The sequence below is a fragment of the Halichoeres trimaculatus genome, unplaced genomic scaffold, assembly GCF_033239565.1.
Source record: "Halichoeres trimaculatus isolate MK-OKI-2021-1 unplaced genomic scaffold, fHalTri1.1 fHalTri1_scaffold_20, whole genome shotgun sequence".
Lineage (NCBI taxonomy): Eukaryota > Metazoa > Chordata > Actinopteri > Labriformes > Labridae > Halichoeres > Halichoeres trimaculatus.
In genome coordinates this window covers 5,821,950-5,837,010 of record NW_027437198.1, presented here as the reverse complement: position 1 = coordinate 5,837,010, position 15,061 = coordinate 5,821,950, and the positions used below count along the sequence as shown (strand labels likewise).

General features: G+C 44.1%; 1 protein-coding gene across 4 annotated transcripts in view; it reads left to right on the top strand.

Annotated features, from left to right (window-relative positions):
- The window catches only part of LOC141809443 (axin-2-like), a 211,143-nt gene that overhangs the window by 186,294 nt on the left and 9,788 nt on the right, over positions 1 to 15,061 (top strand). The window contains exons 1-3 of one of the 4 annotated variants that reach the window (XM_074696465.1): positions 7,341 to 8,235; positions 9,563 to 10,491; positions 12,019 to 12,150. In XM_074696465.1, the coding sequence (XP_074552566.1) occupies positions 9,683 to 10,491; positions 12,019 to 12,150 (941 nt within the window). In that variant the 5' untranslated portion in view covers positions 7,341 to 8,235; positions 9,563 to 9,682. Of the gene's footprint in view, positions 1 to 7,340; positions 8,236 to 9,562; positions 10,492 to 12,018; positions 12,151 to 15,061 lie in introns of those variants that run through there. The other 3 variants (XM_074696463.1, XM_074696464.1, XM_074696462.1) reach the window with 3 other exon arrangements.

Below are 15,061 nucleotides of genomic sequence, written 5' to 3'. Positions count from 1 at the left end.
AAACTAAGTGCAGAAGTGGAGCAACAGATGCTCATTTTGTTGAAAGACAGTCAGCAGATTCAGCAGATTCAGCAGCACAAGCAAAACACGGTAGTTCGTAACAATGGTAACAACTGTACTGTTGGAATGTTGTATGCGCTCACGCAGAGCGGAGCGGAGCATGACGTCAGCGTTTTCACTGGAAAGGCCGGCTTACTGTTTGCACGGCAACGGTAGGCAGCGTTTTGGAAAAATTCCACTCTGAAGGCTGTTTTCAAAAGTTTGCGTTTTAGGTCGACTGAAACACTGTTTCCGTGTAAATGCAAGGTTGAAATGCAACAAAACTTTTGCGTGTCATACCCCAAAACCGTTGTCATGTTAACGGCCCCTTGGCTGATGTCGCACTAACCAAGTTAGTGCGACATCAATTTTACAAGTTATTTGGCTGCAGCTGCTGCCATTAATTGCTGGATTTTATTTTAGTATTAATTTTTTTGAGGTAATGTAGAATAACCGAGCCAACAAACCACAATTAATCGCTGCTTGTACTTTAACTTCCCGGGTTATTTTTCATAATTTTCCATTACAGCTGCAGCAGAAAGCAGCAATATGCTGTGATATTTAAACTACAGGGCACCGGAAAGGACAAAATAGCCCATGAGAAACAAAATTTACCATGTTAGCTTTTGATACAAGTGCCATTACAAATGTTATTAATAACACATAAATCCCTACAGCTCTAATGAATGAAATGCAGAATTTCCTTGTTTAACTTTTTAAGTGTGTTTATTAAAATTTGTCTCTCCGATTCTTTTCAACATTAAAACTTTTGCAGCTGTGGTGACTACAAATGTTCCTCTGCTTCCTCTTTTTTACACCAAAAGACTGCAAATTCACAGCGGGTGTAGTTCAAAGTGGTGTCAGCAATGACCTTAAACTTATAAAAAAGTTTCTTCCTTTGGTTTTTAAACTTTCCTGGAGAAGACGACCACTCTGCGACTACTTCAGTGGCAGCAACTCTGCACCGAATTTTCTGTCTTGACTTCCCACTCAGCTTACACACCTTCATGCAAAGATGGATTGAACTTGTTCTGCAGTGATTTAGTAATTCAGTGTCAAATAGAATGTATCTGGCTCGTCTCACTGGGTTGCAGCGTCACACACCCTCTAATGGAGTCACAGGAAGCGAGGGGAGAGATAAAAATCTGGCATCTGTTGAATGGACGAGCGACTTAATCACCTTACCAGTGTGGGATCCCTGCGCTCCCAAGTCAGCAGAGAGGAAGATGGGGTTAAAGTGATGGATTAAGGATGAGTGAGGAAGCCCAGGGTTCAGGTTAAGATTGATCCGGAGACGGATCTCTGTCCTGTCAAGCATGGCGGAGCGGTGGCGTCCGGCCTGTGAAGTGTCTGCATGGTGCTTCGGCGGGAGCAGCAGAGGAAATGAAAGTCATTACTGTCAGCGTGGAGTGAGCTTCATGGCCCAAACGGGATTAGACAGTGCATCCGACATTGTTTCTATACATTGGTAGACTTAAAAGTCAAGCGCAAAATGGGATTAAAACGAGGGAAAAAACCAATAAATAACCTTCAACGCACCCCCTCCCTTTCTTTTTCGCTCTCTGCTTCCAATTTCCCAACCCTCTCCATGTTTCTTTCTTACCTCATACTCTTTCACCTGTCTCTGTCTGGTTCCTTTCTCTGACACATCTCTCCTTTACTTCCTTCCTCCATCTTTCACACTCATCCCCATCATCAAAATGCACAGGTAGGTGCTGACTCCCACGCGCACTTTACATTCTCTGTTTTGCCCAAAAAAAAGGAGAAAACCTTCAGGGGCCAATTGGCGCTTAAAATCCAACTTCATTCCCCTCAAAGTGAACCCTTTAAAAAAAACTCCCACCACCCACTAACCCAACCCCCCCTTCCTCTTCCTCCTTCCAAACATCCCCATAACAAACTGGAGAATTGTTGCCCTTCCTTAACTTTTAAGGGTATTATGCACCATGTCCAACTTCAAAGCCTGTCTTAACTCCACACTTTAATTGTATCTTCCTCAGCTCTCTGCGTGCCGTTTGATTCTGCTGACAACAGCACTTCTCCATCCTTCTCCCCCATCCTCTTATGTCACTCTTTGGTCCTTGCTGAAGTTGTGTGTTGACCCTCTGCACCTCCACCTCTGCTGCTCCTCTCATCAGCTTCTCACCCCCTTCAGAGGCCATTGTCCCCTTCTGTTGTCGCCAACTTTGAAGAGATGACTCCATTTCCCCTCTCTGCAGCCGGTTGTTGCCCCGGGTGTGTACACACCAAACAAACTTGAAACAGTAACCCCCTGTCCTACATCGGCTGCTCTCTTTATCTGCTCTCCCTCTTTCTCTCTGTGCGCGCTGACTTCCTCCTCATGGCGCTGGTTGATAATTGCCATAAGCTTCCCTCTTGGTTTCATTTTCCATTGTCCTCCCCCAAAATTCTTGGCTCTGGCTTGAGATAAAGGGATGAGCACTTCAAAGGGGTCTGCAAAGAGTTTAACCCCGAGCCGAAAGGAACGGCACACAATACTGTAATTGAGAGCAGTTACTGATCACAGGGCTGCAGCACAGAGGACAGCACCGGCACACACACACACACACACACACACACACATTTCAGTGTTTACAGCTGTAACTGAGGTGGCCAGTAGAAGTTACGACAGGCCACGGCTGCTAAAGACACCATATAGCAGAGTCCTAAACAGCTCTTAGCTTCTTTATTTGTTACATGGGTGTTTGTTTTCATCCAACATGACTCTGGATAGTTTAGGGCGAAGCTCCTTTGTTTATTTGGTGCTCACTTTTAAAACGAAGCAGTAAACATTAAAGAATTAAGTGTTCCCTAAAGTGATTTATGCACGTCCTTCCGTCTCTATTTATAGGCCTCTTTGTAGTCAGACTGAATTCGACCCTTCCCTGTAATAATATCTTCCTAACAGAGAGACAGTTACACCCCATAACCTCTCCTCCAAAGCTGCCTTTCAAAGGTTTTTTATAGGCCCAGGAGCCAAGGACACCCCTGGTCCAGGGCCAGCCTCAGACCTGGGGTCAGTTCCTAAAGGGGCAGCATGGAAGAGCCGACCTACCAAGACCTCCCATGAACCAGAGAGGGGGTTGATAAGGCAGGACATGAAGGCCCAACTGGCCCCTGGTACTGGCAGGGGGTCCACACCATCTCCATGGTGATGGTTTCCACCCTGGTGTGTTTACTGTCAGAGGTCAGGCTGAGCCCTCCGAAGTTAACAAAGGCTGACATTGTTGGGGTAGCACTCAGTCAGTATATTAGCCAGATGACCTGGATACCTCCAGACAGAGCTGGGGATGAGCTTCAGCGAGATGAGAAACTGTGTCATATCACAGTTTTTATTTTCACTCTGAGTCAGCCGTGTCTCGTCTGTGGTGCTTCCAAATGTCACAGAACACACTTCCTGCTCCTGAGAATGTCTTAACACAAAATCAAAGTCAGTCTGTTTCTGAGATTTCCCCTAAAGTTGCCCGTCAGACAGCAAGGAAGAGGTGGGACAAGGATGCAGCAGGAATTAGCCCATACCACTGACAGACCTTCTATCTACATGCTGTAATAAGTCCTGAACATTTCCTGTCTAGTTCATCCATCAATCATGGTCGCCATCTTTAACTGTTTATCAGGTATCAAAGGAAACCATACCATTGTTAATTCATATTAATTTAACCCAAACAGCCTCGTGCAGTATCAGCGCTACAATTAGCACATTTAGTTTCGTTTGGTGGTAGATTGAAAACCAGATAGGATAGCTCAATCATCCTTTTGCATAAAAAATCTGGGGAGTTACACTTTCATGATGTGTTTTCAACATGTCCCATTGCGCTGTTTCTTTTTATTAATGTTTTTGCAGGAATTCAGTGAAATGAGTAAACAATTCATTCCAGAACACAATTTTTCCCGTTGCTTCCTAAGTTGAATAAATGTCAACACATTTTTAACGTCTTCATTTTTGAGGGATAAAGCCATGACGTTTCTGTATTTAGAAAAAGTATTATTGTACATTTTCATTTTTTAAGGTTTTTGTTGTTGTTGTTTTGCACTTTTTAGCAATTTATCGAGTAAGCCTGGATACAAGTCTATGCATTTTATTATTGTATGGAACATAAGGGTTGTACCTTAAACGAGCTGTTTGGATTTGGGGGATTTGCCGATGCCAACGATTCCCTTTTTTGACCAATCATGGGCAAGTCTGACCTAATGGGTCCACTGGAGCAGATACCTCTGAACCCCCTCCCCGCCCACTCCTCACTGCTCTGTTTTTGGCTGTAAACAGCCACATAGTTCCGTGCACAAGCTTCCCATCTTGGGAGAAGAAAAGACTAAGGCCCCGTTTACACGGAGACTCCCGCAACGATTCTTCCTTTGCGTTTTCAAAAGCCACCCGCGTTTACATGAGGACGGCGTGAAAACGATCCGCGTTCATACGACTCCAGGAGGAGAAGTCTCCTCTTCTGTTCTTTCTTTTTCTGACGTTTTGCTGTGTGAGACGGTCGGGAATCCAACCATAACGCGCATTACCGCCAACTACTGGCTCAACTGGAAATGTGGCTGAGCGCGGAGCCTTCACCTAAAACTGCGAGTGCGCATGCGGTGACGTCAGCGTTTCACCCTGAGACGCTCCGCTCTGTGTTTACACGAAGCTGGATGGAGGAGCGGATTCAGATCTTTCCACTCTGGGGAGCGTTTTCAAAAGTTTGCGTTTTCACTGAAAACGCAACGTGGTCTCGTCTAAACGGAAGGCCAAAACGCAACGAAATGTTTGCGGAATCGACCGTTTTCGGCGTCGTGTAAACGGGGCCTAAGTGGCTAGAGTTCATCTATCAAGGAAATGTGCCAGCTACACTCAGTAAAACTGTGTATGTGTGTGCTAGTCACTTCACGGCCGACTGCTTTTCCAACTGTGGACAGTCCAACAGAGGGCTAGTGAATAGACTGGTCCTGAATCCAGGCGCATTACCAACCATCCGCCAACAAACCTGGGACCCTGGAAATGTGAGTATTTTAAATGCTGTGTGCTGTGGAGCAGATGTAAGAGCTTTTCCTCAGCGTCCCCCCTGTCTCTGTGTTAGCTTCAGAATGCTAACTTTAGCTGCGGCTAGCCTGTTATTTTAGCCTGTAATGTTACGGTAAACAAGCTTCGCTGTTTTCCAAACACTGTTTACTCGGAGCTCGTGGCGCCTCTCTCAGTGACGTGGAAGAACGGGGCGGTATCAGCGGTGGATCATTTACATTTGAAGGCCACGCCCACTAAATCAGAGCATTTTGAACAGAGGGGCTCCGAGAGCCTGGAAACAATGCTGCTGTGCTTGATTTATTGGCTTTTTGGACCAAAACATGTTACTACCATTTTATGAAGACATCAATGATCCATATTAAACTGCAGAAAAGGAGCAGAATATGGGACCTTTAATGCAAAAAAAAAGAAAAAAAAAATGACACTACAGCGTCTTAACATATATAAAGACGTGCTATGATACACTTAGTATGGTCGGTCATAAAGGGTCAGAGAGTCTCTTCCAACAGTTCATCCTGTAAACAGGATTCTATTTCCCATGACCACTTACTGACCGTACATTACCTTGCCAGCTACCAAGGTACCAGTTAAATATACTAACAAGTTGATGCAGTATATATATAGTATGTTTTGACTTAATGATGATTTTCTTATGTAGCCCATTCCACCTCTGGCCACCCCTCACATCCACCCCTGTTTCAGACATTAACTTATCATTTCACCTTCACCTTTAGCTTTCTATTTCCCCTCTTTTATTCACTCACTCTTGCTATGTTTGTACTCATTAATCTGTGACTAAACTATTTCTTTGATTTTTCCGACTTTAGGGTTAACACTCACACTTTTTAAGTTCATTTATATCAGCTTTCTTTTTAAACTTTTATCCAGAATTTGGCAGACATTTGGACTCCCAATCGTTACTTTTGCCTGCGTGTTTTTCCCCAAGTTATTGATCACTTTTAACTATTCAAACATTGACTCCTAATGTTTAGCTAATCTTTCATCCATTTAATGATAGCTCCTGGCTTGAGAATGTTAAATATTTCAGCTTTTGTAATCCAATGAGAACAATTCACTTTAAGCTGCCTTTATCAATAATGTATTCATTACTTTAGCTAAATTATTGAACTTTCATTTAATTAAGCCTTCTTTCTTACTATTTACATGACTGGAGTTCAACTTTTGGGCAGCTCGGTCAAAACATTTAGCAAGTTTAAACCCTTGAACATTGACCTAATAGTTTATTCAACTTTTACAATCATTTATCCTCTACTTGTCAACTTTTCCAGTTGATCTTTGTTTTAGTTTTCAGTTTTAAATGGTAATGGAGACTTAAAGCCAACTTCTGCAGCTCCTTCTCTCTCAGTCCAAGGTTGATAGAAACAGGAGTAATTCTGTTATTTTCTCAATTTTTTCAGAATATTCAAGCTTCTGCTTGCTCTCCGCATGGTAATATCTGTGTTTACTCTCTGGGGTACAGCTACCATCCTGCTGGCAATCACTGCTGTTCATCTTTTGCTGGTACAGTGAGTTTGATGTCCACATATTGGAAGTTTGGTGTGCAGTATGTGGGCCGGTTAAAGTAGCCTTTGAATGATGACTAATCTCTTAGTCATCGCAGCCTCTTCAAGAGCAATTTCCTCTTTTATTAACCTTGATGGGAATCGAGGTATCAAGGGAGAAAGTTTCACAGCACCTTTAGCAAACGGGCTGATCAAAGTGTTTGCCGTCTTTGTACTGTACTTTTTGAATCTCTGTCCACTGAGACAACAAGGACACACAGACACCTACTGTCTACCTTTCAAGAACACAGCCTATCATCTTGTACAGAGGGTCTCCTGTGGGGGCTCTTTTGAACACTGTAAAGACCTTTCCAAAACACTGTTGGCTCTGTTCTATAAACACTGTTAGCATCTCTGCTTGTAGTAAGGCCAATAAAGAAAATATAAAAGCAGAAAATGCCCAGTTCTGTAAATATCCTCTCAGTTGGAGTTGTGAAAAGCTGTGTGATGGTGTCTGGTCTGTCTGTGCTTTTCATTCCTTTTAATGTCGAAACTAAAAGTTGGGTAAAAGAGAAATGCTTCTGGAGCTGCAGGGAGGGGAAAGTATTTCATTCCTTTAATGACATGATAACATCTTTCTTTTTTCACATTGGTGTGTTTGCATGAAGCATGTGCTCTGACTGCCACTGGTAGGAGCTGTGGAGTGATAACAGCACTGTGATTTGAGGTCTTATTGCAACACTGAGCATGTACATGATATGTGTGATCACAAGTGGCTGGTTTACAGAATAATGAAGTTGTGTCCTTTAGTTTTCTTTTTATAGAAGGGGTATTTCTGCTTTTTATAAATAGTTGCAGTGCGGGATTAAAGTCATGGTTTCATCATTCTGCTGGGCTTTGGTGTTCTTGTACTGTGACGAAAAAAAAAATCCATGTGAGGATATGAGCGTGCTACTTTACACACGCTGGTGCATGCATTGTGCATCCCGGGGACTCCAGTGGATTAATCTACAAAAAATGTGCGGGGTTCAAAAGAAAGGATCTCTGCGTCTTTAAAGTTTATGTAGCAACAGAGGGATTGTAGCGATAATGCTATTGGGGCGGTAGATCAGTTACTTCTGACGCTCCAATGCCTCGGGGAGTTGGCTCAAGATTCCTTGTCTTTGATAAGGTCCTCGCTGTGTAGCTACAACTTCGTGATGTGGGAAAAGATCGGTAAAAGGTGGATAAAAAATCGCAGGTTAAAAAATCCACTCAGGCACCCGTATAGTATGTTAAATTCAGAGTGACTGCAGAGTGTAAGGGAAGCGTCGACGTCTGTTTTGTATTTTTTTCGGTGGCTTAAGACTGAATTGTTTTTTATGCAGCTGTCGGGACCCGGCAGTCGGTTTCTTACTTTGAAGTGCGCTGCTCCAGCCTGTCGGCTCAGTTGGTGTTGGAGTCGCCTGCAGGAGAGACCTACCGTGCGGCATGGCAGCCTGAAAGCAAAGGGAGGAGAAAAGGAGGAGGGAGAAAAGCGGTATTTTTTCCTCTCGAGTGCATTTTTCTCTCAGTAAATCGACTTATACCCGAAAGGACTGTATGTGGACGTGTCGTGGAGACGAGCACTGTGGATTATACGCGTTTTTCTGCGGATATAAAGCAACAACAGGAGTTTAATTTGTGTGGAGAACTCGTGGATCGATGGTAAGTTACAAGAGTGTGCCTCCTCAAACTGGCCCCCCATCGGAGTTCCCTTTGATGTGCTGTTGACTCGCCTTTGAAGTCATGTTCTGGGGGAAAATGTGGCGCTTTTCTCGCGTTTTAAGATCAAAAATCGCGTCGTGTCGTTTCTATAGCGTTCACTTCATTTTCTTTTTGTGGTTTTTGATTTCACATTCACAGTCGGGAGTGTAAAATAGTAAGAAGTGGGCTCCTTGTTTCTTTGAGAGGAATTCCTCCCCCACAAGATCTGAGACTTCAGTGTACTTGGGATTGGACGTTGAAGAAAGGCCAGTTTTTTCGACTTCGATGCAACATTGAGTAACTTTGTAAGAGTCTGGACTACATGACAGCGTTCACCTCGGTGTTTGAGAATCTGCACTGTCTTTTGCGTAAAATACTCGAGTCCAAATCTATAGTTTGGAGATGTAATGAGTTATCCCCTCTGTTTTCGTCCCCATGTCAAGTTAAACGCTAAATGTAACCGTGGCTCGGTTATTCCGAGTGACATCTGCTCCTGATGCTCTGTAAAGTGAATGAGGTGATCATGATCTACAACTACATGTTTGCGCTAATCCAACAACAGATCGCTGCATGTTGTAAAAGCTCCAGGAGTAGTTCTCCAAACAGCAGCAGCAAGCAGTCAGTCAGTCAGTGAACTTCATTAACTATTTTGGTCACGTTTTCGATCTCCTTGAGTTTGTCCCACATCTGTGTCGTACACGTCCTCGCGGGGAGGCTCAATTTTGACGTGATTTAACCGCTTGTGATGAGATGTGGAGACGTAAGAGTGACTGCCCATAATATGAGAGGGTGTCAGGGATGGATTGGAAAGGGGACATGTGCTCGCAATCTGCAGCAGGCAGTCAAGCTACAACCCTGACATCAGGCACGATGGATCCGGAAACGTTACCACAGCCGTGTCCGTGCGTAATGCTCCGGCATTTCACAGGATTAATGACTTATTAACGATGATCAGGTGAAAGGCCCGCTCAGGATACGTGTGTACCACTTTTTCCGGAGGTAGATTCAGTCCAAGCCTTGCTTAAGGCGGTTTGATACGCGTAAAAGCACCGACAGATTCTTCCTAATTTGCGTCTTCGCCAGTAGCGCCACTGCAGAGATGACATTCCAGGTTAAGATATAAGAAGTGAAATGCTGTTTATGTAATGCTGCTGCAGATTTTTCTCTGTGAACTAGCCCGTCTCTTTCTGTAAAGTCAGAGAGGCTCTGAGAAGACTCTTACTGCGTCTCTCCCCCTTTGAAGTTGGGGCGGATCTGGTTTTGATTAGATCAATACTTTGTGTTTCAGAGAGAAGACGGGCAGCCGGAGAGAAGCTCCCCCGCTGACATAAGAGAGTGAGGAGATTACAGTAGAAGCTCAGAGGAGGCGAACAACACACAGGATCTCTCTCCTGCTGCCTTCAGAGCCATGAGCCGGGCGCTCATGGACCATATCGCCAGTAGTTTCAGAGAAGATGCTCCTCGACCCCCGGTGCCGGGGGAGGAGGGCGAGGCGCCCTGCTACCCCGGCAAACTCGTAATAATGAAAGCCCTTGAACCCCCTAAATCGGTTCTTCTCGGCTCTCCGGGCTCCTCAGCGAGGAGGAATGAGGACGGTCTTGGGGAGCCAGAGGGGAGTGCCTCTCCGGATTCACCGCTGTCCCGGTGGACAAAGTCTTTGCACTCTCTCCTCGGGGACCAGGACGGTGCTCTACTTTTTAGGACATTCCTGGAGCGAGAGAAATGTGTCGATGCTTTAGACTTCTGGTTCGCCTGCAATGGCTTCAGACAAATGGACCTCAAGGATACCAAAACGCAGAGAGTCGCCAAAGCAATTTACAAGCGCTACATCGAGAACAACAGCATTGTCGCCCAACAGCTCAAACCCGCGACTAAAACCTTCATTCGGGATAATATCAAGAAGCAGCACATAGACTCTGCCATGTTTGACCAGGCGCAGACTGAGATCCAGACAGACATGGAGGACAACGCGTACCAGATGTTCCTGACCTCTGACATTTACCTTGAGTACGTGAGGACCGGGGGAGAGAACCCCAATCACGTTAACTCAAACGGGCTGGGCGATCTGAAAGTTGTCTGTGGATATCTGCCCACGCTCAATGAAGAGGAGGAGTGGAGTTGTGATTTCAGAGCCAAAGCGCTGGTTGGACTGTCTGTGAAGGCGCAGAGGGCCACCGTGTCCATGAGGGATGTGGAGGTGATGGAGGACGGATACAGGTATGACAGCTTCACTAAGTTCTGCTAGAATAACTTCTTTGATGCATTAAAAATCCTTTCTGTGAAGCCAGAAAAAGCATCACTTCCTCTAAAAACTCTTAGGCTTTCTCTAAAATCTGCACAGAACTCTCTCTGGCCCCTGTCACCATCTCCAGCAGCAGCAGCAGCAGCAGCCCTCTGCTGGCGCTCGCCTGGATTTCCGGGGCTTTGAAATAGTTCAGCAGAATGAGGGATCGTCTTCCACGGGAAAGTTCACAGAGCACGACTGGCTGTGGCCCCAGCCGGCAAATAATAGATGATGACATTGCAATGCTATGCCTCCTCCTGTACCACGCTGCCCTGCAGCCTGTGGCGGCAGGGATACAGATCTGTAGCAGACCTGTGGAGTCAGGGTTCTGGAGTTTTATTGCTCATGATAGGCTTTAAATCTCTACCTGAGCTTTTAAAGAGCAGGATCAAAGCGTCAGTTGGAGTTGATTTTCTCAAAATGTAAAAATAGGGACGTTTTTCCAAGATTTAACCATAATAGTGAATCCGACATCTACCTCTGTTCTTCATGGATCTGTAAGTTGTCAGTGTACGTCACAGGGCCTGGACTTGATGTGATCCCTCTCCCCCCTTTCATTGTCACACTACAGATTCAAAACATGTGGAACCTATTTCTCCTGCTTCCCTCTCCTCACCTCCTTTTCTCTGCGTTACTTTCTACAGTACAGGATCAACACCTCCCCTCCTCAGCCCCCTCTCACTTTCTTCTTCCCTCTTCTTCTTGTTTGCGTCAATTCTCCTCTGATTCCCTCCTTTGCTGCCTTCTCCACTTTTATCTTTTTTTTTCTCCTCCTTTTGAAATCTCAGGGATGGGGACTAGGAGGCATGCTTTTTTGGAGAGAAAGTGAGGAGAAAGAGTGGAAAGGAAGGACAGCGAGGAGGAGGAGGAGGAGGGTGCACCAAATGAAAGAAAGGGAGGGAGGAGAAAGGATAAATAAAAGGGGGTTAGAGTGAGAGGCAGGGAGGGAAGAATGCAAGGCCAGCTGTGTTAAATACCTGACTCTTTGCGAGCCCCTCTGAAGGTCAGACCGGAGCTGGGAGGGGGGCTGCAGCTTTAGTCCTGCTGGGTCTCTCCCTCCTCATGAAGACCCCAACTTTTTTTTCCCCCTCTCTCCTTTCTTTCCTCCTCTGACACACTCTCATGCTTCCGCTTGATACTTTTTTTTCTCCACTTCTCACTCCCCCCTTTTCTCCTCCTTCTGTACCATGGCAAGAATGCATGCACAGCAGGAGATGAATGCAGAGGAAAGAGTGAGGGAAATGGAAAGAGAGGAGTTGTGGGCTGTTTGGGGAGGCTTAAACGGGGTACAGGGAATAAACGAAAGCATTTTACTGTTCCTTTTCTTAAGTTATCATCTTCACACATCCTGAGAAACTCATGTCATGTGGACTGATTCCTCCCACAGTGGATTTTAAACATCACCCACCTCTTCAACATGTCGCTCACACTTTTGATTTCTGTCTTTGAAACCTCTGCAGATCGTATAAGAGAGGAGAGTCCCTCAACCCCTGCCATGTGGGCTCTTTGGCTCCTGTCAGCAGCACCAATGACAGCGAGGTGTCCAGTGATGCCCTCACCGATGACGCCATGTCCCTGACTGACAGCAGTGTGTAAGTGATTACTAACAAAACACGCTAATGTGCACTGTAGCAGATTTCTTTTATAATCTTTACAGTAATTGACTGTAATATCATCAGTATCTTATTGCAGGGCAAAAATACAAACTTATACAGCAACTTTCTGTCAGTGTGCATGTCTGAACCCCAGCCTGTTAGTGGGCTTAAATGGGGGTGGGACTGAACCAGATTTGGTTTGCTGTGGTGGAATTACTTCATCTCTTAAACTCACTTAAAGATGCACTGACATTGCTTCGAACACAGCTTCCACTTTACAAAATCTCTTTCAAAGTTCACATTTCCAACTGTTGTTTCAAAGTGACTGAGTGAGATGACTGATAAAGACATTTAAACACCCCTGTTCCCTCTCTGATTCTGATTCAAATACCGAACATAAGTTTACCAATGATGCTAAGTATCGTAACAAGGCCCTGACACTGTTGACACTGGCACTGTAATGCTTGGTTTTAGCTAGCTTTTGTAGCTAGCACAATCTCGTTTGTTGTTGTCATGCGATAATTTGACTAAAAACTAGAGCCAGACTGATATAGGATTTTTGGGGCCGATGCCGATACCGATACTGGGGGAAAAAAAGCCGATATCCAATATATCAGCCGATATCCAATATCCACCGATATCAGATATATCCACTGATATATATAATAAATTCATTGATATACACAGGATATATACTGTATATGAACACAAATTATTATTATTATGATTCAAAACAGAGACAGAACACTATTAAATTAAAACGAGGAACTTTAATTATAAAACTGTCAACATAAGAACTGTAGTGTAAACAAATGATAAATAAGAACAGGCTGTAAACACACTAATAAATAAAGAAGTCAAACTTTAAACACAGTAAGTAGAAAAAAAAGTCAAACTGTAAACACACGATGAGCAACTTACAAATTGTTAAAACGCCTTATTATAGTCTTACATTTGATATTGGTGGACGTGTGAAATAGCAGTACCATTTATCTCTGTTTATCGCTCAAAAAAGCAACTAACACGATGTTAAAACGCCGTTCTATAGTCTTACATTACATAATGACAGAATCTCCACGGAGCAAAATTTTTTTATAATCAGCTACATTTTGGTTGATATTGATTAATCAGTGACATGTATAATCTGCTCTACTAAAACCAGCTGATTATGACTCATTGGTGATAATCGAGAACAATGTATCAAGTGGGAAACCTTCTTAACCTATTTAGTCCTTGGGGTGCTCTGATCTAACTTTTAAAGTCCCAATACTTAAGCCTGGGTTTTGTTACCAGCCAATCCGATTAGAGGTGTCCCAGTCCGATATTGATATCGGATATCGGTCCAATATCCGCAAAAAAACAAGTATCGGTAGGCATCTAAAATCTCTGCTATAAGCAGTTTCTGTTTCCCATTGGTTAATAATAAATGGGTCAGTTTTTCCTTATACCTACTGTTGCTGACTACTGTTCTGTGTTTGAATAACATCACTTAATCAAGCCTTTTCTAACATTAACTACAAAATAAGTAATAAAAGTATGTATGTTTAATGCTGATATTGTATCTGATTAATATCGGTATCGGCCAATACTCAATGCTGCAGTATCGATAGTGTATCGGAAGTGAAAATGTAATATCAGGACATCCTTAAATCCAATCTGACACATGTATTAAATTAGCATTCTCTATTCCTTAGAATGAGGGTTGAGACTGGGAATGATGTTTTAGCAACTTCTGGCTTTACTTAATGCAAGTTGCCATCAGCTGTTGGTGAAACAAGCGTGAAGTACCCCAAATCTGTTCAGTAGTTTAAAGTTATCTTCCAGATCTAAACATATAACTGTGATTTTTTATGTTTGGACCTGGCAATAATGATGATAAACACATAAGAGTGTAGAGCTGAGTTGAATAGATGTGTTGTACGGATCGGCCCTTTGTCACAATTTTTGATTTTAACTTATGAGACTGTATTAGAAGAGATACCAGAATCAGATTGGTGTGTACCCATCCAGTGAGCCTGGTAACAGTGTGGATATCACACTTTCAGAGTGATGAGTTATGTTTTAAGGCTGAAGCTGTCCTGATTTTCTGCATGCTTCGCCTGATTCGAAGAAAAGGACTTCAAAAAGTTTCAAAACCTGACCTCGTCTTTTATTGATCACATAATCCAAGCAGTAACAGATGTCTGCCTAATAAAGAAACCGCCTCCATCTACATGTGTTTTATCCTTATCTGTGTACGTGCTCAGGGCCTCGTTCTCCTAAAGGATTACTCCGTGTAATCACGTGTCACTTCAGCGACAAGGTACCATGAAGTCATTGCATGGTGCACAGCTCAAGGCCGAGTGCGCTCAGGTCAGAACGCAGGGGGAAAAAAAAATGGAGGTACAGTCAGAATCTGCTTCGCCCCATTTCACTCAGAGAAGGCATCAAGGGTGGGTGATGTCACCAAAGCGGCGAGGTTTACCATGACGGAGCTAAAGATCCAAACACACTGAGACACTGATGTTCAGAGCATCCAGCGGGCTGATCGCAGCTATAAAGGCTTTTTTTTTTTTACAGCGTTGAGCTCTCTGCTCTGCGTATCTCTGCTGCTTCAAAGAGACCGAGGCCCATATAGTTGTATTCTGCTGCACTTTGCCCAGTGTGGCGACAAAAAGCCTCGGCCACAGGGACACAGCCCCCACCCCTGTCCTCCCTGATGTGGCCTTGATCAGAGGAATATCTGCCTCTCTTTAGGTCAGTTGAAAGGAGCCGTAAACATCTGAATTTTATTTACAGATCAAGAAAAGAATAGAAAAGGGGGGGAAAGCAACCAAGGGAGGAGGCAGTTGGGTGGGAAAAGAAAAGAGAGTGTTGGAGGGAGGGAGGGGGGGGATTTTTGCTTATATCTTATTTATGGATTTGCTTG